Source organism: Pseudonaja textilis, chromosome Z, assembly GCF_049901715.1.
Source record: "Pseudonaja textilis isolate UNSWEBS1 chromosome Z, rPseTex1.2, whole genome shotgun sequence".
Taxonomy (NCBI): domain Eukaryota; kingdom Metazoa; phylum Chordata; class Lepidosauria; order Squamata; family Elapidae; genus Pseudonaja; species Pseudonaja textilis.
The window spans coordinates 61,746,041-61,772,720 of NC_142008.1; the positions used below are offsets into that span (position 1 = coordinate 61,746,041).

General features: G+C 40.3%; 1 protein-coding gene across 1 annotated transcript in view; it reads left to right on the plus strand.

Annotated features, from left to right (window-relative positions):
• ITGA9 (integrin subunit alpha 9) overlaps positions 1 to 26,680 on the plus strand; it is a 496,160-nt gene that overhangs the window by 214,642 nt on the left and 254,838 nt on the right. Inside the window, 1 exon segment of the mRNA XM_087917165.1 lies at positions 6,023 to 6,172. Coding sequence (XP_087773291.1) covers positions 6,023 to 6,172 — 150 coding nt within the window.

Below are 26,680 nucleotides of genomic sequence, written 5' to 3' on the forward strand. Positions count from 1 at the left end.
TTTCTGGGTAACAGCTAAGCATGGGTGGCATTCAAATTTTTTAACAACCAGTTTTGTGGGTGTGGCTAGGTGGGTGTGGCCATGTGACTGGGTGGGCATGGCTTCTTCATTTGTTTTGCAGAACCTCCCTGAGTTTTTTTCTTTTTTGCCCTCTGGACCTCAGGGAAGCCTCCAGGGGGGGGTGTTTTTCCTCCCAGAAGGCTTCCCTGGTGCTCCGGAAGGCAAAAAACAGAGCCTGGGGGGTATAGCTCCTCCCATGCTCCATTTTTGGGCCTCTGGGCCTCAGGGAAGCCTCCTGGGGGGGGCTTTTTGCTCCCAGGAAGTGTCTCTGGGGCCCAGGAAGGCAAAAAATGTAGCCAGGGGACATGCAGCACCCCTATGCTCCATTTTTGGGGGGCTTCTGAGGCTCAGGGAAGCTTCCTGGGCAAAGTAGTAAGACATCCACTTATGGCCCATGCCCTTCAGCCTTACCTTTGCAATGAGCAGACCTCTGCAGGCTGGAAGAATGACAACTGGAGGAGGGGCAATGTGGGCAGTGCATCCAGCCATGCAAGGATTTGTTGGGAGGAGAGGGGAGGGCAGGGCGCAGGGCTGAATCACGACTACACACTGGCCAGCAGGTCGTATCTCTCCTGCGGGCTGTAGTTTGAGGACCTCTGCTGTAATGTATTATGAAAAAAGCAGAAAAATCAGAACATTAGAGGAAGAGAATGGTTGAAAATAGATAATTTTACATGTACTATTTGAAGTTGCATCTCTGCTTGGATGTTGTTCTTTCACAAAACATTATCATAAAATATGAAATGTGATATTTCATATTTGAGAGATTGACAATGTCTGCTTTCCCAGTGTGGACTTATGTGAATTTTTAAAACACAGTTTAATAGCTGTATTGTTTAACATATTTGTTAAAATAATTGGGGAATTTTGCCTTAATCACGATCATAAGCAAAAAGCACATAAATAAACTTAAGTTCCAGTCATTGAGGTAATATGCATTTTCCTAATTCAGCCTGAAATCCACATCCCATCACTTCTTTAGTTTATTTTAATTAGGAAATGGGAAAAATAAGTTGCAGTATGTATGCACAGGGGTGGGATTCAAATTTCTTAACAACCGGTTCTGTGGCTGTGGCCTAATTTGTGGGCATGGCTTGTTGGTCATGTGGCTGGGTGGGCATGGTTTGGTGGTCATGTGACTGGGCGGGCATGACTAGTGGGTCATGTGACTGGGGTGAGTGTGGCTAAGTGGCCACGTGACTGGCAAATCAAATATAAGTGGTCCTCACTTAATGGCCAGTTGCTTAGCAAGTGTTCTAATTTACAACTGACCTCCCCAGAGCTACTTGACCTGTGTTTGATGTTTTGACAGCCGTGCACACACGTGCACGCACGTTGCGCGCGCGCACACACACACACTTATGACCAGTTACAACTTCCCACATAGTCTTGTGACTGAGGTTTTCTATGTTTTTGCCAATTTCCAACAATTCCTTCTGGTTTCCAGTTAAAAATGCTTATTGGGGAAAATTGACTTATTTAACAACCACAGTTTTTGCTTAATGACCACAAGGTTCACTTAACAACCATGGTGTTTGTCTAACCCAGGGTCTGCGACCTTAAAACACTCAAACAGCCGTTTTTCTATTTTCTTTTAAAGATGGATCTTTCTCTCTGTGTGTGTCTCTCTCTTTCCCTCTCTCTTTCAAATCTTTTTCTTTCTTCCTTTCTCTCTCTCTCTCTCTCTCTCTCTCCCTCTCTCCCTCATCTCTCTCTTCCTCATCTCTTTCTCTGTCTCTCTTGTCTCTCTTTCCCTCCCTCCCTCCCTCTCTATCTGTGTTTGTGTGTGTGTCTTCTCTCTCTCTCTCTCTCTCTCTGTGTCAGTCCCTGGGGGGCAGGAAGGAATAAAAGTATAACTTTTTTCAGTTCTGTTGTAACTTTAAATGGAGGCTAACAAATAGTTGTAAGTCAAAGACTATCTGTATCTGTGGCTTTAACCTTCCAATTAGCATCTAACTAGATTTCAGCTGCATCTCTGCATCAGGCACAATAGGATAATTTCCTTATTCCCAAAATGCAGGAAAATAACCCAGGCTTACAAGAAGTTGTATTTCTGAATGTTTTTCAATCTTAGCAAATTAGCAAATCTCAGTGTTTTTCAAGCTTAACATGTGGACTTCAATTCTCAGAATTCCCCAGGCAGCATGAGACCTGATCATTTGATTACTCCCAAGTCAGTAATATGAAAGAATTATCAACTTTAAAGATATTGAACATTGTATGAATTGATTTAACAAGATTTCATACTTACCACACGCATGTCTCTGTTTGGACAGAACCATCAAGGCATTTCTTCTGGATTGCCCCTTGTACTAAGACTTTGGTTTATTATTGTTGCCGCCTCTTCATTAAATGCATGGATTGACCTCAAATGGATGTTACCTATTTTCTACTGGTGGATTAATCTATAAAATGATATATATACTGCCCCTTCATCACAATGACACAACTTTAAATAGTAAAGTCCCCCCCCTCAAATATCTCTTCCAGGATGGTTGTTCCTAGTCCATTAAAATGTTTTAGGGTTAGTGCTGTCTTAAATTTAGAGATGGTTTTTGGTTTAATTATATTAGTAATGTAAATCAGCAGAGACTGACTACTGAAAATCATATCTAGGAAGGCCAGCAAATCTAATTGCCTTTCTACCTACGTAACATAATTTTAAGGCTGAGTATTACCTATTTATAGCCCATCATATGCACTACATCTATGAAAAGCCATAACACAGCAATTTCCAATGAATTAGTCAATTAAATAATGTTAAACTACTTTTCTTCAGCAATCTGGGCTAAAGCAGAATTAAACTATATCTGCTCCTTTGTTTTCTGAATGGATTTTATAGGAAGGAGGCTTAATTTCACACCCACACACACCAGCCACTTCCCACTCATTTAGGAAGCATGGAGGAGGTAGTTAGCAATAGCAAAACTAATTCAATATCTTCCAAATGGGATAGTCGCGGACGGGAATGGGAAGAGGAGAGAGAAAGGGGTTCTTGCTCCAGGCTACATTAAATGCTTTAAAGCCCATTCAGCTCCAGCAACACTTCTTGGAACTTCTCCTTGTAGCACTAAGCTCTTTGGTTTTTATTTTGAAATCCAGCACTCTTGGATTTCACTCTTGGATTTCAAGAGTGCAGCCGGAGAAGCTGGATTTTAAAAGGCAAGCAGCTCGGTGCTACAAGAAGTGCCGGGAAGCCAATGAATTAGTCAATTAAATAATAATTTTAAACTGCTTTTTCTCCCAGCAATTTGAGCTGAAGCAGAATTAAACCATATCTGCTCCTTTGTTTTTTGAATGGATAGGAGGAAGCTTAATTTCACACTTACACACATCAGCCACTTCCCACTCGATCTATCTCATTTAGGAAGCATGGAGGACATAGCCATCAACAGCAAAACTCAATATCTTCCAAATGGGATGGGGAGGGGGGGAGAGAGAAAGGAATTCTTGCTCCAGGCTTAAAGCCTGGCAGTTCCAGCAACATATCTTCAGCCTCATGAGAGGCGAGTGGCAGGGCCAGCCCAGGGGCACAATTTGTCAGTTCCCTAAACTGGGCAGAATCTTAACATCCAGTTCTATAGAACCGGTGGGAACCAGTAGAATCCCACCCCTTGTATGCATATTTTCTTTAAAGGCTTTTTCTGTTTATAAATAATACCTAGCTGTGACTTTGATTTCTTTTTTTAAAAAATAAAATCCTACCCATAGAAGTAGGGATTGTAATTTTTTTTCTTTTGAAGAAGTAATGGTAAACAATCTAGTATAGTATTATTTAAATTTACAAGGTCTTGAATGGCCTTTTCTTAGTTCTAGTCTCCATCTGCAAATGAATGTGGGGGAGTTTGAATGAGCAAACTCAGTCCTAGAATAGTACCGTAGGTGTTTCATCAACTATCAACAAGACAACTGCCTTGTATAATGTAAGCAATAGTAGTAACTGAGTTTTTAAAATCCATGCTCCACTCATTTTAATAAGGAATGCCTTTATAAATTTTAATACTTGAATAAAAGTTTTAACAACTAGCTTGGCCAACATACTGTTCAAAATGGAATTGTAAAACTTACACATCTCCTCAACTAATATAAAATACTTTCTTTGTTTCTCTGATTAGAAAAGAAAATAAGCCAGAGTAGCTATTTCCTTAGATTCTGCTGAAAACATAACTAATAACTAGTTTGCTTATTCTGGTCATTCATTCGGATGACAGATCAAACTATACCTTCTGCCAAATACCTGTCTGCCCTTCAGTAATGATAATCCCTCCTGTCAATGAACCGTATCACTTTATTGCCCTTCTGCTGAGTCTTTTGGACTTGCAGTGGATTATTTAAAAATTAAAAGTTTAAATTGAACCCAACACTTTGAAAAGACTAAACTTGTCAAGAAAAAATCTTTTCCTAAAGCAGTTCTCAAACATATTGGCTCCAATTCTGTTGGCACTCATTCATCTGTTTGTTAATAAGGTAATTGAACTATTTATTATATAGAATATCAATTATTCAAGGCTGCAACAGCAAAAGAGAAAATGGAATATGATCTTATATTTTGTAATGGTCCCTTTCCCTTATTGGGGAAGCAGAATGCATGTATTTTAAATTAAGAGCTCCTTGTTTCTTCCCTCATTATGTAAACAAGTTCAATAATCTTCTCAAAGTTCAGCAAATTCCTTTTGCATGATGTAGGATTTAAGTCTGCCTCTATTTGCTTGCTTTCTTCTTTCCTCTGAGTTTTTCTTTTTTCTTTTTACACTCTGCAGCTATAAATGGAGATACAGGAGCTGGATATTTAAGATAATCTCAATTAGTCATACTGTAACAGTTTATACCTCTAGCTGTCCTACTGTCAAGCAACAATTGCAATAGTGAGCTGATCAGAGTGTCTAGCTTTTGCCAGCAATTCTCCAAATGCCATATTTAATTTACCATGCTTGAGATATGTTACTCCTGGGTTATCAAACTCAAGGCCTGCAGGCTAGATCCAGCCACAGGGTGCTTAGATCTGGCCTTGGAAAAAGTGAGGGACTGGCCCATGGTGCCTCTGCCAGTGAAAACACGTGGCCCTCCCAAGCTCTGTTTTTGCTGGCAGAGGGTTGCAGGAAGTCATTGCAGCTAGAAACAGAGCTCAGGAGCCCATTTTTTGTTGGCAGAGCAAGCAGGCCACTACAGGTACCCCCGACACAAGTGATGTCAAGCTGGCCATGCCCACTCAGACCACATCCATTCCCATCCCTGAAGGATAAACACAATCCTGATGTGACCCTCAATGAAATTGAGTTTGACACCCCTATGTTACTCCCTTTTTGTACTGGATGTGTGTGGAAATGGAGAATCATGGGAAAAATGAAAGAGTATGGATGGAGTATCTTAGAAGATATCCTAAATTTCACACGTTTAGTCTCAGGTGTTTCTAGCTTTATGGTATGATGGTTTGTTAGTTATTGGTAGAAACAGCTGAAGTGTATTTGATGAATAGTTGACTTAGTTCTTATATATATTATGTAAAGGTCCTTAAAATTGTAACTTTGGCATATAGTTCCTATGTCAAAGTAAGTAGTTTTATGTATCTATAAGTTGACTTACAAACATTGATTTGCCTTATGGCCTTAATATATTTCTTAGTATATTGACCCTCTTCCTCATAAAGTTCTATTTAGGAAAATAATTCTTTTATGAAAATAATGAACTCCACTAAAATGCAAATAGTAAGTTTTGTTTATGGAGATGAACTTGAAAAGCTGTTGAGAACTATTTGAAAGTACTGGTGGAAAATGTCAATTTCTAAACCTGACAGTGGAAAACGTAGTTTATAATCAATTGGGGGGAAAATGAATAATTAACTGGAAAAAAAACATGACAGAGGAGAAAGAGAAAACAATGCAAGAAGACAATGCCGTGGCTTGTACTTCTACAACCCCCTCTATGGTCTGAATTAAACTGTTCTTTTTTACTCTTTTTATAGAGAAGAGTCAAAGATGTGATATCACCAATTGTCTTTGAAGTTACATATAGCCTTGGGGAACATATTGTGGAAAAGGAGGAAAAAGAATTACCTGCGCTCAAGCCTGTACTCCGATGGAAAGGAGGCCAGAAAATTTCACAGAAAAACCAGGTTCGAGTTTAGAAAATTTTTCTTTAAAAACAATAATCAATGTCAGAAATAAACAATGTTGTCTGCTTCCCTAATGGTAGAGAAATGAGATTCTCTATCTTTTTTTATAAATAATCTTTATTGAACATATTTTCACAATTAAAAACACATTTCCACTCATTACTGCGGGTTTGTACCAGTGTTCACTCACACTGATATATTTCTAATTGTGTAGGTTACTACTAAATATTGTTATTATTTAAGACACATATTCACATAATTATTTACATAATTATTTGCATGGTTATAGATATAATTATCTCATCTTGACTTAGCTTCTACATATTTTTCATCCATCTGCTTTGTGTCTACATTCCAACCAGTTATACCATAAATTCCAAATCTCATAGTACTCTGTTTCTTCTATATCTTTTAATTCCATTGATAACCTCTCTGCACATTCTAAAACCTTTTTTATTATCATGATATTGGAAGAAATATTGTTGTCCAGCAACTGCTCCAATTAAATCATGATTCTCAAGCCAAACTTCAAAAAACCTCAAAGGATTTATTAGAGGCAACATACTTGCACTGCCCTGTATGAAGCCAACTCTGGCATATGTAATTTACAGTCACCTGTGACCCTATTGTCCCCTTCCCCCGGGTGTCTCATAAACCAGATTCTCCAATTGAGCAGTTCATGGGCTGGGTGTCATCATTCACGTTCTTCAATTAAATTTATTCACTGACAAAAGCTCTGGTATTTTAGTTAACAATCTTTTAAAGAAGAATTGGAATGTACTTTCGCTTTCAAACTGCTGCATTGCTCTTCCAGATTTCCTCCCCCCCCCCACCTTTTTTTTATGGCAACTACTAAAACAGGCATAGGAACTTTTTATGAGTTGACATTTGGCTCCTCTTACTTTTTGAAGGTGACCAAATTGAGTGCAGATATAGAATGTAAGGCTCCCCAGACTTAGTTGGATTTTCTGCATGGAATTTTCTATAAGGCGATCAGCCTGGACGTTCCAACTGTTTACCAAATATGCCTTGGATAATGGGTAGCCCTTCCACTTGATTAAGTATTGGAGTTGTCTCCTGTGCTACCTTGAATCAAGGATTTGCTGCACTTCATAATGGGTTTGGCTTCATATGACCACGGGGTCTGGGGGTTCATGATGTAGGAGCCTCAGGGTCGATCCGACCACAGTTTTAAAGAGGCTACTATGGAATACCAGGTATATCTTCACTAGCAATTGGGACAATTTCAACTGCACCGTGACTGGGTTGATAATCTTTACTATGGGGCATGGTCCCATAAACTTTGGCCCCAGTTTCTTGCTAGGGAGTTTTAGCCTCAGATATTTTGTGGAGAGGCAGACCTTCTCCCCCACCTGGAATAGCTGCTCCAGGGCTCAGTGTTTGTCTGCCTGTTTTTTTATAGGTGCTTTAGCTAGCGCTTTTTAAACATTCTCCCAAGTTGCTTCCAGTGTTGATATCCATTTGGTCAGGCTGATTGGTGAGGGGGGATCCCTTGGATACTCAAGCATTGGGACGAAGTCCATACTACTCACTACCCTGAAGGGTAACCCCAAGTCTCATGATACTGTGGACAGCATTATTGTATGCCATGAAATGCAGGAGGCCCGCCCAGTTGGACTGCTGATGATTCACATAGTGCCTTAGGTACTCCGTGAAAGGCAGGTCTGCCCAATTGGACTGCTGATAATTCCTATATCACCTTAGGTACTGCTCTACCATGGCATTCAGTCTCTCTGCCCCCCCATTGGTGCTCAGATGAAAGGCTGAGCTAAGGCCCTAGGATGACCCAATAGACTGCAGGAACTCCCTCCAGAACTTAGCCATCAACTGAATCCCTCTGTCTGAGACAATTCTTCGTGGTACTCCATGCAGGTGGTAAATGTGCTTCAAGAACACTTGGCTAACTGGTGGGCAGAGGATAGTCCACTGCAAGGTATGAAATGCACCTGTTTGGAGAATAAGTCTATTACAGTCCAGATCACCTTGTTCCCTCCACTTTATGGCAACCCCACTATGAAGTCCATTGCGATCTCCTCCCATGGCCTTGTTGGCTCTGCTGCCATTTGTAGCAGTCTGGGGAGGTTTCCTGATCATATTTTTATTGCAGTGCAGATGGTACAACTCTTCACATAACTGTCCACATCTTTCTTTATGCCAGGCCATCAGAATTGCCTCCATGGTAAGTGTAAGAACCCAAAGTGGCCTGCCGGTTTGGCGTCATGGCTCCTCTGAAGGACTAGTGTTTGTAGGGATTCTGGTATGTAGAGTTTCATCCCCTTCCATGCTAGGTCATCTCTTTTTGTCAAGATGTGTTGATTGTCCCGGAACCAGAGGTCTGTTAGTGGCTTTTGAGTTTCGTGGTTAGGTCACTTGCAGGTTGGTCTTGCCAGTCATGGCATTGTCGTCTGGTGTTTACTTGGGCAGCTATTTGGGTAGGCAGGATAATGATGTCTACTACCTCCTCCTGTTCACATTTGTATTGGGGCATAAGGAGAGGGCATCAGCTAGAAAGTTCCTCCCCCTGGGATGTGCTTTAGCACAAAGTTGAACCAGTTGAAATATTGAGCCCAGCAAACTTGTTTGGGCAATAGTTTTTGCAGAGTCCTAAGGGCCTCCAGATTTTTATGGTTGGTCCAGACTTTGAATGACGTCTGTCCCCCTTCTAGCAAGTGGTGCCAGGTTAGGGGTGCCCATCTCACTGCGAAAGCTTCTTTTTCCCTTGCAGCCCACCACCTCTCTGTGTCTGTGAACTTGCAGGAAGTGTAGGTGCAGGCTCCCATGGTTATTTCTGCAGGCTCCCTTGGTTATTTCTTTGGAGTAGTACTGCTCCCACTGCCATGTTGCTGGCATCTGCTTGGACGATGAAGGGTTGTTCAGGGTCAGGATGCTTCAGCACTGGTTCTTTTGCAAACAGTTCCTTCAGTATTTCAAATGCCTTTTGGCAGGTTAGGTCTCATTGTAGGGGTTTCCCAGGTGGGGTTTCGTCCCAGGGCTCCCTGTTTTTAAGAGATCAGTCATGGGTTTGGCAATCTTCATGAAGGAGGGAATGAATTGCCAGCAGAAGTTTGTGAACCCAGAGAAGCTTTGTAGCTTCTGCAGGTGCAAGGGGATTGCCAGCCTAGGATGGCTTGTACTTTGTCTGGGCCCATCTCTATGTCCTCAGTGGAGACTCAGTAGTCCAGATGTGTTGGTAAAACTTGCATTTCGACAGCTTGACATACAGGTTTGCATTTCGACAGCTTGACATACAGGTTTGCTGCTAGAAGTTTTTTCAGTACCTGGCAGACTAGGGGTAGGTGGTCATCCATGGTCTCAATGGTCTCAATGGTCTCACTCCATGGTCTCAATATAGATGAGAATGTCATTCAATTAGACAAGGACCTCCTTATAGAGATCCTTGTGTAACACCTCGTTTATTAGCTGCATAAACACCATAGGGGCTCCCTATAGTCCAAAAGGCATGACTTTGAATTGGAAGCTCCCTAGGGGGCAGTTGAATGCTGTTTGCCATTCATCCCCCTCCCTGATGTGGACTCAGTAATATGCCTCTTTGAGGTCTAATTTGGTAAAGACCTTTCCCCTGGCCAGGTGAGATAGCATGTACTTCATGAGTGGGAGGGGGTATAGGTTTTGTATACACAGGCCATTGATGCTTCTAAAATAGATGCATAATCTCATAGTCCCATCTTTTTCCTCTTTGAACAGGACTGGGGCTGCAACTAGTGTCTTGGCTGGCTCGATGAAGCCCCTTGCTAGGTTTTTGTCTGCATATTTGTGCATTTCTTCCATTTCCCAGGGTGTCATGGCATACGTTTTGGGCTTTGGTAGTTTTGCCCTGGGGATGATTTCTATGGGGCAGTTTGTCTCATGATGGGGAGGTAGGACATCACATTCAGTCTCACTGAATACCTCCACGAGGTTCTGATATTCTCTTGGGATCTGTCTGGCCCCTGGGGTTTTGTCAGAGGTGGCTTCCAGTTGTTCTGGCAAGCCCTCTAGGAGGGTTCCCTGCGTAGGCGGTGCTTCTATTTGATGGTGACGAGGAGGTTGGAATCTCTTTGATATCCTCAGTCTGCAGCTGCCTCCCCACTTGTCTAGCCAGGAGAATCCCAGTATGACTGCATCTGTCATTTTGGGGGCCACTACGAATCAAATTGTTTCCCAGTGATCATCTAGCTCTAGCCTCACTAGTTTAGTTGGCCTGGGCCCCTCCCAATAGGCACCCATCAACCTGTAGAAATTGGATCGGGTGGGCCAGCCTTTTTGCTCTGATCCGCAGTTTCAGGACCATGGTTAGTTTGATCAGGCACCTAGTGCAGCCTGAATCTATTAGGGCTTGGAAAGTCCCCTGAATCCCTGTTTTTGGGGCAGTGCGCCATATTGGGAAGATTAAAGGGGGGACCGGTCCATTCACCATTGGGTTGTTTTTACCCTCGTCCTCACTGTCATAAAAGTCAGGCAACTGGTCATTGTCGTCTGGGGGTCCCCCCCTTTGGTTGGGTAGGGAGGGACCTATGCAGCCTGAAGGGTCTTCTGGGATGCGTTGGTGGCTGGCCTAGGGTCTCGTTCCAGTCGTGCTGTGGGTGGTTGTTCTGGCCTTGGTTTTGGGCCTGGGGTTGTGCATGCCACTGCCATGTGACCCATCCCTCCACATTGGTAGCATTTATTTGGGCTTCATAGGAGGACTGGTTTTGGGACTGATTGTGGTGCTGTGGTTCTTTGTCAGCTGGGTGATCTGTGGTCTGGCTGATCTCTCTCTTTGGTTTCCGGTGGCTTTCTTCTGTCATTAGCGCGTAATGCCCCGTCGACCTTTATGGCCACTCAGAACCACTCAGAGAGTCAGTTTGGGATGTCCCAATAGGCGGTTACTTGGCTAATTACTTGTTCTGAAAAAATGAGCCAGCATCCGCTCAGGCAAAAGGGCAAAAATTCCCACTGATCCTCCTGAATTCATGGATGTGTTCCTCCCTGCTTTAAGTTGCTGAGCTCATCTTCCACATACAGGTCCTCCTCTGCCTCCTCAAATCTGGCCTCTAGCAGTCATAGGAAGTCATCTACATCCTGCAGCTGGGGGACCCTCCTCTTGTGGAGGGTTGCTAGACATCCACTTTGCTTCTCCCTTCAGCCCCTCAGAAATGGTGTTTAACATGGCTCTAGGGGAGGGTTAGAGGTGTCCATAGCATTCTAGGTAGATCTCAGCTGAGTCAAGGAATAGAGCTAGCTGGTCTGGGTCCCCATCAAATTTCCCCCTGAACCGGGGCAGTTCATTGAGCACTGCTCCTCTGTCCTCCTGTCACCCTCTATAAGCTTGCACTTGAGGTGGCTGGCCTTCTTTCCTGGCTCTAGTTCACACAAGGGGAGGGGGCTGCTTGCTACATGGAGGAGGCACTAGCTGCAGCTTCAGACTCTTTTTCCTTCTTGTGGGGGGAGAAGGAGGGCTGTGGTCTCACCTGTTTCTCCTCACTTCAAAGGGCTCTGTAAAAACTCCCCTCTGTTTTGGGCAGCACTATGGGCCGTCATCCCAAATGGTGACCTGGTCAGATTCTTCCCTCAGTTGCTCCATGGATCTCCACAGGGATTCTGTCAGGGACTTTGGAGCCCTAGCATGTGCCCAGTCCCACATCCAATCCACTCTTCCCAGTTCACTCAAGGACCTTCTCCCCTTTTGGGCCTATGGGTGGGGAAACTCAGCCTCAGAGGCTTTAGGAATCTTCTTTTTCCACCAGTACTTATCTGGTTTTCTTTCCTCTGTGGGAGCAGTGGAGTTTCTCCACTTAGGAATTCAAGCGGGGCTGACCTCCAGCTTTAATTATGCTATCCACTTCTGTTTGCTTCTGAATGGAGGCCAAGTCTGTTTCTCCTCCTGATAGCCTGAACTCTGCTATGGCTACTTGAGTTTCCCTCCACACACCCCAGATGTCAGGAAGCGATCGGAGAGGTTGGGACCCAGTAATATTGATTTATTATGAGAGTTGGCTTGCTGTCAGGATTCCAGCAATCACTCTAATTAAATCATGATTCTCGAGCCAAACTTCAAAAAACTTCAAAGGATTTATTAGAGGTGACATACTGACACTGCCCTGTATGAAGCTAACTCTGGCATATGTAATTTACTGTCACTGTGACCCTGTTTCCCCCCTCCCCCCCGGGTGTCTCATAAACCAGATTCTCCAATTGAGCACATTCATGGGCTGGGTGTCATCATTCACATTTTCCAATTAAATATATTCGCGGGCAAAAGTTCTGGTATTTTAGTTACAATCTTTTAAAATGTACTTTCAAACTGCTGCACTGTTCTTCCAGATTTTCTTCCTCCTGTCCCTTTTTTATGGCAACTACTAAAACAGGCATAGGAATATTTTATAAGTTGACAATTGTCACATTTCCAGTTCTGGGCAAAGGTAATTCTTGCTGCAGTTATTTTTTTGCCAATTTTATATCTTAATATACCCAATAAAAATATCTCCAGTTTCAATTCAGTTTTTTGTTTTGTAATTTCTTCTAGACAATTCTTAATTTTGAGTCAATATTTCTTAGCTTTAGGGCAGGTCCACCACTTACGGAAAAAAGTTCCCTGTTCATGGTTACACTTCCATTAATTTGCCGATCTATTAGGGAACATTTTAGCCAATCTTGCTGAGGGTAAGTGCCAGCGGTACAATATTTTATATAATTTTTTACTTTATATGCTGCTGATAATGTTAGTTTGTAATTTATTTCCCATAATTTTTCCCAATCTTCCAATTTAATGCTATACCCAAAATTTTTAGCCCAAATTATCATAGTCTTGTTTACTGTTTCTTCTTCCAGTTTGAATTTTAAAAGATAATTATACATTTTAGTAATCATTTCCTCCCCTGTCCCCTGTAGTATTTATCTAATTCCTGTTGATCTTTATATATCCCATATTGCTCTATGTCTTTCTTACATCTTGTTTGAATGTGTGGATATGGCCACAGATCTATCTCTATTCCTTGTATCTTCAATTCTTGGTTTGATTTTAATTCTCCTTGCTCAAGTAATAATCGTTATATCTAACTATTTTATTTAAGTCTAGGACATTAGGATATACCATTGCCTCCATAATCGATAACTATATTTGAATCTTCATATAACAGTTTCTCTTGATTCTCTTCCGAACAGATAGCAGGGTGTCCCTAACTTGGTGTCTCGGAAAATATGAATGCAGTTTATTTTTCCTCTCCCAAATAAATGCATGCCAGCCAATCTGCAAGTCATGCCCCTCTATTGTTAACACTCTTTTATTATTTAGATTTACCCAATCTTTTAGCCATGTCATGGCTGCAGCCTGATAATAAAGTTCCCAATCTGGGAGTCCAAAACCTCCCTTGCTTCTACTATCTTGCAAAAGTTTCAATTTTATTTAGGCTTTCTTCTCTAACCAAATAAAATTTATTATTATTTTATTTAGTTCTTCAAAAAACTTTTTTCCTAATTTTATTGCAATTATTTGGAAGAGGAACAGTATTTTAGGCAGTGCATTCATTTTAATGGTGGTGATTCTTCCTATCATTGACAGCTATAGTTTCCCCCAGTTATCCAAATCTTTTTGTATTTGGTGTAATAGTTTGTCATAGTTATCTCCTTTTATGGATGAACACTTTGCTGTCAGCCAGACTCTGAGATATTTCACTTTTTTAGCTGTCTGGATCTCCAATTTCTCTTCCAATTCCTCCTTTTGTCTCACAGTAAGATTTTTAGTTAATATCTTAATTTTATCTTTATTTATTTCTTGTAGTATGTTTCCTGTTTCTAGGGGATCTTCTATGATAAACACCATATCGTCTGCAAATGCTTGTGTTTCATATTCTTCCTTTTGATTCTCAGTACTTTTATTTACTGCTTTTGCCTAATTTGTGTTAATAATACCTCTGCTGATAGGATAAACAAAAGTGGCGATAGTGTTTTATTGCTTTTTTGTTTTTTAATTGCCTCTTTCATCTCTGTCATTGTAATTTTGGCATTTAGCATTTCCCTTGTGAGGTCTGGGATTGTGAGTACACCTCTCTCATTTAAGTATTGCTTGATCTTTTTCTTTCATATATCATCCTAATTATATAACATTGTGAAAAAAATTTGGGCAATTCTTTTTTTCTATCAAATAGTGTGGAATCCCATTCTCATCCTGTAACTTTTGTATTAATTTTTTCTTTCTCTTTTGTTAACTTACGCACCAACCATCTCCCCGGTTTGTTAGCATGTTCAAAGTAGTTTTGTTTCACCATTCTAAGGTTTCGTACCATTTCTTCTTGTAAAGTTAAATTTATTTTATGTTTGATCACATCCCTCTCTCCTTTGATTTCCTCATTTTGGGGGTCTTTTTGCATTCTAAATTCCAATTCTTTTAAGTTTTTCCTGCAATTCCATTTGTTGTTTCTTCTTATCTTTGTTTCTTCTAGCTCTGTATGCTATTATTAAACTTCGAATATAAGCTTTGGTTGTATCCCATAAGTTTTGTAATGTTGTTTGCTCATTCACTTTGTCATTAAAAAATAATTTAAGTTCTTTTTCCAATATTTGTACATAATTTTTATCTTTCAAAATTCTCTGATTTAAGGTCCACCTTCCCTTTCCATTTCAGTTTTAGGGGGTTATGATCTGCCCAAGTATTTGGCATTATTTCTATTTCCTTGATATCTTTTCCTACTTCGGAATCCATCCATGCCATATCTATCCTTTACCAGCAGCTATGTGGGGTTAAGAAAAATGTACAGTATCTCACAGAAGTGAGTACACCCCCTCACATTTTGTAAATATTTTGTATATATTTTCATGTGACAACACTGAAGAAATGACATGGCTACAATGTAAAGTAGTAAGTATATAGCTTGTATAACAGTGTAAATGTATAATCCCCTCAAAATAATGCAACACACAGCCATTAATGTCTAAACCACAGCAACAAAGTGAGTACACCCCTAAATGATAATGTCCAAATTGAGCCCAAGTAGCCCATTTTCCCTTCCTGGTGGCATGTGACTCATTAGTGTTACAAGGTCTCAGGTGTGAAGGGGAAGCAGGTGTGCTAAATTTGGTGTTATCGCTCTCACTTTCTCATACTGGTTACTGAAAGTTCAACATGGCACCTCATGGCAATGAACTCTCTGAGGATCTGAAAAAAATGAATTGTTGCTCTACATAAAGGTGGCCTAGGCTATAGGAAGATTGCCAAGACCCTGAAACTGAGCTGCAATATGGTGGCCAAGACCAGCAGTTTAACAGGACAGATTCCACTCAGAACAGGCCTCGCCATGGTCGACCAAGGAAGTTGAGTGCCCATACTCAGTGTCATATCTAGAGATTGGCTTAGGAAATAGACGTATGAGTACTGCCAGCATTGCTGCAGAGGTTGAAGGGGTGGGGGTCAGCCTGTCAGTGCTCAGACCATATGCCACACACTGCATCAAATTGGGTTGTCGTCCCAGAAGGAAGCTTCTTCTAAAGATGATGCACAAGAAAGCCCTCAAATGGTTTGCTGCAGACAAGCAGACTTAAGAACATGGGTTTCTGGAACCATGTCCTTTAGTCCGATGAGATCAAGATAAACTTATTTGGTTCAGATGGTGTCAAGCAGTGTGTGGCAGCAACCAGGTGAGGAGTACAAAGACAAGTGTGTCTTGCCTATAGTCAAGCATAGTGGTGGGAATGTCATGGTCTGGATGAGTGCTGCCAACACTAGGGAGCTACAGTTCATTGAGGGAACCATGAATGCCAACATGTATTGTGACATACTGAAACAGAGCATGATCTCCTCCCTTCAGAGACTGGGCTGCAGGGCAGTATTCCAACATGATAACGACCCCAAACACAACTCCAAAAATACCACTGCCTTGCTAAAGAAGCTGAGGGTAAAGGTGATGAACTGGCCAAGCATGTCTCCAGACCTAAACCGCATTGAGCATCTGTGGGGCATCCTGAAATGGAAGGTGGAGGTGCACAAGGTCTCTAACATCCACTAGCTCCATGGCATCATCATGGAAGAGGAATCCATTGGCAACCTGTGAAGCTCTGTTGAACTCTATGCCCAAGAGAATTAAGGCAGTGCTGGAAAATAATGGTGGCCACACAAAATATTGACACTTTGGACCACATTCAGACATTATTACTTAGGGATCTACTCACCTTTGTGAGCAGTTTAGATATTAATGGCTGTGTGTTGCATTATTTTGAGGGGAAAGCACATTTACACTGTTATATAAGCTCACTGCTTTACTTTGTAGCCAAGTGTCATTTCTTCATATTTAAATATTTACAAAATGTGAAGGGGTGTACTCACTTCTGTGAGATACTGTATATTGTCTCTCCTGCATGTTTAATTCTCTCCATATGTCTTTTAGGTTTAACTCTTGTGCCATTTTGTAGAATGTAGTTGGTAGTATTTTCCTCTTCTTTTTTTGTTGTTGCTTGTACAGTCTTTTTATGTATCTATCACTGCATTGAAGCCCCCTATTATGCATACATTCTCCTGTTCCGATTCTATTATTTTCCAATGTAACTGATGATAGAATTCTTTCTGATCTGTGTTTGGTGCATAGATTACAATCAACCACATATTTTTTTTGGTTTGATGTTATTTCTACCATTAAGATTCTTCCTTCTTCATCTGCAAAAATCTGCTTTGGTCTCAACTAAAGAGGTACAGCTATACCTCTTTTCTTTTTATGTGTCAGGGCTAGATATAATTTCCCTAGTTTAGGTGATTCTAAGATACTACCATATTGTTTTTTGATATGAACTTCTTGCAAACAGATAATGTCCATATTCTGTTTTTGTCAATGTTTGTTTTCTTTTGACCGGAGAGTTCAATCCATTTATGTTAATAGATAGCAACATAATTTCTTCTTCCATATTATTGTTTATATGTGATTCTTGTTCCTCTCTTTGCCCTTGTCTCTCTTTGTGATTTTGTCCTTGCCCTTTCTCTTTCCTGGCTTTCTGTTTCCAACCATTCTGTCACTTCTTGGTCCATTTCCTTCTCTTCCAGTTGTTAGTCTTCTTGACTTTTACTTTCTATGTCTTCTCTACTGTCTTGTTTCTCATCTGTAGCTAGGTAATCTTTGTAAAATTCTTGTGCCTTATCCAATGTGCTGATTTGAAATTTCTTTCCTTGCCAGAAGATCAACATGCCTTCAAGGACGAGCCATCTAAACATTATCCTGTTTTTAATTAATTGTGATGATAAAAAGTGGTAGTGCTTCTTTGTTCTCTTCCCCTTCTAGAGACTTGTTTTAAAGTCACAATTTCCTTCCCTTTATATAGCAATGGCTCATCCCTTGTTGTCCCATACACTTCATTTTGGTTGTTTTTCTTGCAAACCTCACATGTTCCTCCCTCGGTAATTGGTGCCTATGTGCATAGTTAGTATATATCCTGTATATTTCGTCTATGTCATTTTGCATTTCCTGTTTGGTCTTCTGTAAGGCATTGGCCAACAATTCTGCCATGAGATTGGGTAGATCTTCCCCTTTACTTTCTGTTACATTTTGAAACCTCAAAAAGAACACAGAACTCTCCATTTCCAGATATACTATGACTTCTTTGAGATCCCTATTTGCTACCATTAAATTTTGTTCCATTGCTTTTATTTTCTTTTCTATTTGATATTTCTTGACTTCCACCGTTTTTATTTTCTGTTCATTCTTAGCCATTGCCTCCTGTATTGTTCCTATTTTATCATCCAATTTGTGGATGTCCCCTTTCCCTTCCCATCTCATTTTTTATTTCTTCATGGCTTTTTGTTATCGATTCCTGTGTTTTCATAATCATTTCTTGTAGCATATTCAGGGTTCCCTGTGCATTTTGCAGACTTGATGTTGATCTTGATTTTTCAATCCCTAACATGCTTTCTGTTGACCTTTGTCTGGATGAGGAGGCCACCATTGATGTTGTCTTTTTTCCTGTCTTTATAATCATTGTCGTGGTTTTCATTTTCAAAATCGTAAATAAATTTTTCCACAATACCATATATCCCCACCTAATCTGAACACTTGTCTTATATCCATTGTTGAGTGGAGACAAATAAGATAAAATATATACTGTGTATATATAAGTATACACAATATATACTGTGTATATATAAGTATACAATATATACTTATGGAACACCCCTAGCTCTGTGTCTGTAGTGTGGTATCTTCTGTGATTTGCTAAAGTTTGTCTGTAATACTAACCTATAATTGGTCATCTATAAATTGATCACCCACTTCTGAATATTGGTACCAATAACAATCTTAAGCTAGCTGCTTTTGTCTAAACAATATACTAAATATATTATATATTGTAGTCTATGGTTAATAAATTATTAATAATTAATAAGCATAATAAAAGTATTAATTGGTTGTTGCTATCTATAATTAATAATATAGAATTAATTGATAATACTATAATTAACAGTTTAAAATATTAAATATTAATATCAATCACAGTCTTACTCTAGATATGTAAAATCATATCAATACACAATTATAGAAATGTATAAAATCTTAGAAGAAAAAAGTGAAGTATAATGTATTACAAATATATATTTTATATAAATTATAGGTATTAAAGTTATCTTTTATATGATCAATTACAGTTATGTTAATAAGAAAGCCCTGTATATATATCTTCTGTACAGTTATAATTATATCTGTATTTCCTTTTTACCTTCTTACACACAGACTCTCTGTCCAGCTCTTATGAGTTTGATCTCTTTTCAAAATCTCTGATTTTATATTTAAAGTTAATCCTTAAAGTTCACCAATGTTTAGGGATATTTAAAGTACTTGGAGAAATTTATAAGTTCCCAATCAGATGTCCTTCGTCCAAGATATCTCCTTCCTTCTGTTAAGCACAATCACTGTCCTGATCATGTGTCTTTTTTAATCTCGTTCACTACTTCTTCTCCATCACTATAAAAACTCCTTGTAGATCTTCTCTTTCCAAACCACATTCACAGCATAAAACAGCCAACAGTTTAATTCAAGTATTTATTCTATCTTTAGATATTTTCAGCCGGCTCCCATTCCAATCTTCAATCTCTAGTCTGTCTTTCCTCACCAACAGTCAGTAGTAATAGCCTCTGCTATTAAACCTGTCCTCCCACCACTAAATCACCATTTTCCCCTCACCAGAGACTCACGTATCAATCAAACTTGTAGGTAATTAAATCTTTGAGAATTCAGTGCCTCTCTTCATCAATCTCCACTGCTACTCCACGCTGCATCTTTCTTTGCTTCCTACTCCATTTGCTCAGGCCATTACACCTCCAAATCCAACCATAAGGCTGATCTCTCCCGCATCAGATTCAAGAGGTTCCTCTTGCTGCGGTGGAGGATCGTGACTTCCCACTACTCGCAGAGCTTCCTCTCTATATCGCAGACTGCTCCAGGCTCCAACTTTGCTTCCGCAAGTGCCCAGGCACGAAAAATCAGACATACAGAATGGAGCCCCGTTCCTGTGTCCACACCACTGTGATGTCACCTCGGGAAGTCTGATATTCTCTTTTCTGAATGAACAGTCAAGTTGGCCATGCTGTAAAAGTTAATACTTAGAATTATTTATTTATTTTAATACATTTATATCCCACTTTTATTATTTTATAAATTACTAAAGATTGCAAATATACACAATCCTATGATCCCTACAACAGTAACCTTGTCAGATAGGCTGGCTGAGAAAATAAGACTGGCCAAACATTATTCAGTTAATTTTTACACCTAAGGTGGAAGCAGAACCCAGTCTCCTAATCTCTAGCAGCAGCTTAATCACTACACTAAACTGACTCTCACCTTCCTGCATTTAGTAGGGGATAAATAGAAGCAGTCCTTTCATAGAGTGTCTCCAGGTATTTTTTTCACATGCTTCTACCTTACAGTTGCAGAACTGCTATTTATACTACTACTAAATCAGAACTCAAGACATCGGCTGAATACTGATGTCATTCTGTTAAGAAAAGAGCTACCACTAGTGGAATAGACTCTTTTTCTCACCCCTCTTGGATGTCTTCCAAAATATTTTGGGACTCTGGAGCAGTTTTGAAGCACATATGGAATAGTGGGAATAGGAGCAGAGCAGAGGTGAAATGCTGCCAGTTTGGCCCAGTTCACCCAAACTGGTAGTACAAAAACTGGTTGTACTACTGGTTCAGGTGAACTGGTAGTAAAAAAAAATGCTACCAGTTCAGCTGAACAGGTATTTCCAACAATCAGCTGAGCGACGATTAGCTGTGCCACGCAATTTAGATTAGCCAGAAAGCAGGAAATTGTCAGATTTCTTGCTTTCTAACTAATCTAAATCACATGGCACAGCTGATATCGGCCCCCTCACTATTGTACTTACCTTAGAAGGCTTCAAAATGCTTCTTTTTTCAGCACCCAGGAGGCTTCCCTGAGGCCCACTAGGCCAAAAATGGGGTGCTGGGGGGTGCTGCGAAAGAAAAAACCACTTTTGACCCCCAGTCACATAATATAACCATGCCCACCGAGTCACATGACTACCTGGCCACACTCGCCTAGCCACACCCACAAAACCAATATTAAAAACTTTGAATTCCACCACTGGAGCAGAGTGAGACAAATTCACTTGGATTAGTAATAGAAAGTACTCCAAATCTGCTGAAAAGCAAAGTCACATTAATTCCAATGGGACTTGCTCGTATACTTATTATAATATTATCCCTTCATTATTTATTATAGGATAATTGCCCTAATGAAAAAATATACATATACTTCTACTACACTACTTCATTTATTAGAAATGGTGTAGGGTTTCTTGCTTGGGTAGGGGATTAGACTAGATGACCTACAATACAAGGTCCCTTCCAATTCTGTTAATCTATTTTAAAAAAAACTTTGTTATATAGATCTGCAGTCTGGCCTCTTCAATACTTTCAGCTTACCCCTCATTTCATGGCAAATTTCTTCTGTTCTAAAATGTTTAGCAATTAATTACAGCATGAATTATTATAAAGAGAATTTCCCAGTTGATGCCTCCTTTGATATTATGGAAATAAGGAAATTTGCTCTACATTAAACAGAAGTCCTTGGGAAATAGAGTTTATAATATGATGGAGAGAATAACTGAAGAAATGACCAGAGATCAGATAGGCTAAGGTGTAGACCAGTCTGGTTTTAATTCAAAATAGTAATGCAGGTGGAGTTGGAGAAGATAGTAATCAGTTTGATAGATACAGTGTTAGATCGTTATCTTTTAGATAACAAATGAAAAAGATGTAGTTTTCAGAAGTTGTTAAATTACAGATTCACTTTACCCTTGCCAACAGAGAGTGATGGTGAATAACTGTTTTAGATCATTTGTGGCAAGTGAGAATCATATAGTTAAATTTTGTGCTGAGCATATGCTTTGTTCAGTCAAAGAGAATCTCTGCTGTTCCCAATATGTCCCAAACATGAATCTTTCCGTTATTACAGGAAATGGCTTTCTCCTGCCCCTCCCTCTTTAGTCTAATTACAAATATTCCTCCCCCTTCCCCTTAGGCTGGTTGGAATCTCTGATGCATTCAGTCTCATCCACATATACGTGCAAGGTTTCATGTGTTGAAATTCAGTGGCCAGGGTGAACCCCAAATTGGCATAGAATGGATGTTTTCCATACCAGGAAATCCAAAAATGATTCCACCCAGTATTATGATACAATATCTGAGATTTTGGGATTGGCTGTTCTTACCAAACCAATATGTGGGAGACAAAAGAGGACTAAGTTGGTTGGAATTAGTTTAGAGTGTAATTTTTAATAGCTTTATCTCCACATATATCTGCAATTATTTTACTTAACTAAATGGTTGTAACTATGCTACTGTTGTTATTTTTATGTGGAACAGCAGGAAAACATTTCAAATATTTGCAGTTTGTTCCTTTAAACAGCTGGAAGGCAGTGATCTTTTGCTTCCAAGTATTTGCTCCTGGAAATCTGTTCAGTTCACAACTCATAGTTCAGGGAAGAAAACCACCCTAAAGCTGTACCTCCAAAGACCATTGCCATATTATATGGAGGAGAATATCCTTTTTGTCTCAAGAGCCATACTTGGATGTAAAATGAAAGGCCAAGATACCCATTCCTCAAAGTGGAGGAGAGCTAAGGAGAAAAAATAACTTATTTTCATTTTACATATATAGTTAATTAAAACTGAACATAATGGACATGAATACTTATACTTTTGCCCACTTTGAAGCCCCGAGTATTTGAAGACAGTAAGACTGTGCACCTTTAGTCTAAAGCGATGCTTCTCAAACTTGGTTACTTTAAGATATTCATTCTGGCTAGGAAATTATGGGAGTCCACCTACTTAATGTTGCCAAAAGCTGACTTCAGTGGTCTGAAAAGTTGACTTCAGTGGTCTGAACTCTTACAATCAATCATGACCTAAGCCTTTGTGGAAGCAGAAAGCACCCCTCCTCCAAAAGTTTATGAGAAGAGACTGCTTTTTTTCTTTCCTGTATACATTTTCTTGCCTTGAATGTTTTTTTTTCAATATTGCACCTTGCCTCACTATGCTTTTTAACACTGACATTGCTCCTACTTATGGAAGTTTGCAGGACAGTATCATTAGCACTGTTATAAAACTTATTGTTCTAAAATAGATGGATAATTCTCATTAAATGAATCCATCAAATTTATTCAGCATTTTTCAGATCTTGTGTAAGCATCATTCTGCTGTTTATTAAAACAGTGTGACTTTTGGGGGTCTTTTGTTGATCCTAACAAAATTACATTTGATTCATTAAATTTAATGTAGCTCTTAAATCAATGGCATGCTACCTTAAACAAATAGTAATGATAAAAAAATCCGTCCCTGACTATTACTGTTCTTTTTATAGACTAAAGCAGGGGTGTCAAATTCAAGGCCATGGGGTGCTTAGATCTGGCCTGTGGGGTTGTCCTGGAAATAGCAAAGAACTGGCCTCCAGTGCCTCTGCTAGCAGTCCCCTACAGTCCGTTTTTGGCCTGGATGACCTCCTGTAGCACTCTGCCAGCCAAAACAGACTGTGGAGGCCTCCAGAGGCCTCTCCCCAGGCTTGTTACAAGCTGAAATGGAGCCTCCACAGCATCCGGCCTTCTAAGGCTCTGTTTGGGCCTATGGAGGCCTCCTCAGGCTGTTACAGGCCTCAGTGGAACCTCTGTGGGTAGCATCCAGCCCTCCGAGGCTCCGTTCAGGTCTCAAGAGGCCTCCCCATGCCTATTACAAAATGGAGCCTCCTTGGGCCACATATGGCCCTCCCCTCCAGTGGTGGGATTCAAATTTTTTACTACCGGTTATGATGGTGTGGCTTAGTTGGTGGGCATGGCTTGGTGGTCATGTTATTGGCTGGGTGTGGCCAACTCAATATCACTCACATTGAGGCACACATCTCCTCGCCTGGCCTCTCATGACTGTGGGGATGTTGCAATAGTTGTAAGTATTAAAACGGTCATCAGTCACTTTTTTCAGTGCCATTGTAACTTTGAATGGTCACTCCACACAAGCAAAGTACCAGCAAAGGAGGGGAAAAAAACTCCAGAGATGTTCTTGAGACAGGAAGTCTAGTCCTGCCAAGAATGTAATAAGGGTTAATGGAGAGGCAGTTTCTGTAAGCAACACCAGAATGTTTCCTTTCTGCCTTCCTTACAGGATTAGGCCAGTAATTTCTTCTAACAACCGGTTCTCTGAACTGCTTAGAATGTTAACAAAAGGTTCTAGCGAATAGGTGAGAACTGGTAGAATCCCACCCCTGCTTGGTAGGCGTGGCATGGCTTGGTAGGCATGGCAGGGGAAGGATACTGTAAAATCTCCATTCCCACCCCACTCTAGGGGAAGGATACTTCAAAATCTCCATACCTACCCCACTCTAGGGGAAGGATACTGTAAAATCCCCATTCTCTCCCCACCCCACTTGCCTGCTTTCCTGCTCCGTTCTCCTGTGCAGGGCAACAAAAGAAGACCCAGCCAATCATCTGGGACTTGGGAGGCAGAGAATAGATGGGGGCGGGGCCAGGCAGAGGTGAAATTTTGAACTACTCAAAATTTCTGCTACCAGTTCTCCGAACTACTCAAAATTTCTGCTACTGGTTCTCCAGAACTGGTCAGATCCTGCTGAATACCACCTCTGCTCCCCTCCCCATTTCCCATAGCTTTACTGTACTTACTTTTTGAAGAGCTCCAGAAGAGGCTGGCCCACATGGGAGAGAAGCTAAAGTCTTTTATTCAAAAGCTTGTAAAACTGTAAGAATGTGAGATATAAGGAAAATAGCTTTCCCCATCTGAATAAAAGACTGGCTTCTCTGCCATGAGTGCCTGCAGGCTTAGTTTTGGCCCAGTCTGGCTGGCATTGAGCAACTTCCTGCTTGCTGCTAACTGGCTTGTTCGAGTAAACAGCTTCAGAGATTGGAGCATGGCAGCCAATCAACAAGGGGCTTGCAGTTCAGCCTGATGAGACAAAGGAAATAAGCTCCTTGTTGATTGGCTGATGCTACTGTCTCAATCCCTGAAGCTGTCCTGAAGCAGAAGGCTTTTTGTATTACCAGTGGCCTAAAGGCCACATGGCCCCAGCCGAAGTCTTTTACTTAGAAACTGGTGAAAATGTTTTCCTTAGATTTCACATTCTTACAGCTTCACCATCATCTAAATAAAACACTTTGGCTTCTCTGCCAGTGGGTAAGCCTCTTCTGGAGCTCTGGAGATCTTCAAAAAGTAAGTAATCCATGGGAAATGGGATAGGGAGGAATAAGTGGAATCCTGGAGTCCAGCAAAGCAGGCCCAGTCTGTGGAGACCCAGCATGGCAGGATGAGGGGAAGCAATTGTGGGGACCCCAGGGGAGCATGAGGTATCTCAGTGGATTGGGAGAGGCCTTGGATGGCCTGCTGCAGAACTAGGCCCCGCATGCTCTTCCCCACTCTGAGATACCTCATGTGCAATTAATGACCAGCGCCTTCGATTAACAAATGCATTGGGGAAAGCAAGGAGTGATCACGTTCATTTAATGTGATTCAGTCAAATGAATCCTCAGGTTACGAATATAATTGGCAGGCTCTGTTACATTAATAACTCAAGGATTACCTGTATAATGAGAGTGAGGGAAGGTCTCAGGGAAGTCCTGCCTTAACACTTGGCCACCACAAGTGCCTCCACACAACTCCTGTGCCCCCCACCATAGCCCTTTCCCCTGGGCATGCCCCACCCAGGCCCTCCAAGGTCAAACACAACCCTGATGTGGCCCTCAATGAAATAGAATTTGACATCCCTGGACTAAAGGTATTGACCAGTCATTGTTCCAGATCTCCACACAAGAAAATACTCCAAATTTCTGCATGGTTATAATATATTTAATATATGCACATGCTATCATTAAAGATCAGAGCCATTAGATTTCACTTTTAAATGAATGATAATTTCTTGTTACATCCTTGCTTAGTTAGTTTTAACTATAGTTAGTAAAGAAGATAGTATTATCTATCACAGATTGATCCAAGCTTGTTTATTTAGTTACATTAACAAGGCCTTCTCTGATCTTGGATGCCATGGGAAATTGACTATTTTGAAGTGGGAATGAATCTTTCTGATTGCTTTCTTATCAAATCAGAAAAAATGAAGGGAATTCATAAACATAGAGAGATAGCAGAACAAGTAGTTATCATCTAGGGACCAGAATTGGGACTTGCAATTCAGCTGTTAAGCAAAGCAATTGCTAAGTGAAACTATGATTTTGCTTATGATCTTATTTCCTTTGCTGTGAAAGTTGGGAGTGCAAGGATAAAATTATTTTTAATCACCATTGTAACTGAAAGGTTGCTAAACAAAGTCACTAAATAAGGAATACCTGTAAATCGTAGTTTTGCATTGCATTTCAGAACACTCAGTATACAGATTCATCAACATGATCACTCCAACACATCATCAAACTTCTGTAAAATAATGTAATATTAGTTTAGATGTAATGGATTAGATCCACAATTATTATACTTTGTCTATATGTTTTGGTACAGCTAGAAGAGAAACTGAAATAATATTCCCAAAAGGAGGAATTTATCCTGTGGTATAACTTAATTTAACCAAATTTAATTAATTTAATTTAATTCCACCCACCCACCCACCCACCCACCTATTACATCTATAATGACTGAGTATTGTGGCAACTTAGTTTTTGCTTGGAGCGTTGTGTTTACTAATAGCAATGGGAGATCTTGAAAATGAAGTCCAACATTTCAGAATAATTCACCTGGTCTATTTTATGAGTCCAGGCCATTTGTTAATGATATGGTATAATTTGTACATATATTTCTGTACCATAGAATAGAACTTGTTTAGTCTGAAGTTGAATTTGCTTCATACCAACCTGCTTAGACTCAAAGATTGCAATTTCTCTTGTCCACCCAACTCTTTTTTAAAAAATAAAATTTATTTAAGTTTCATATATTTAAAACATTTAAAAAGAAACAAACAAACATATAAACAAATCAAAACAATCAAGACAAAAAAAGCCACAAAACAG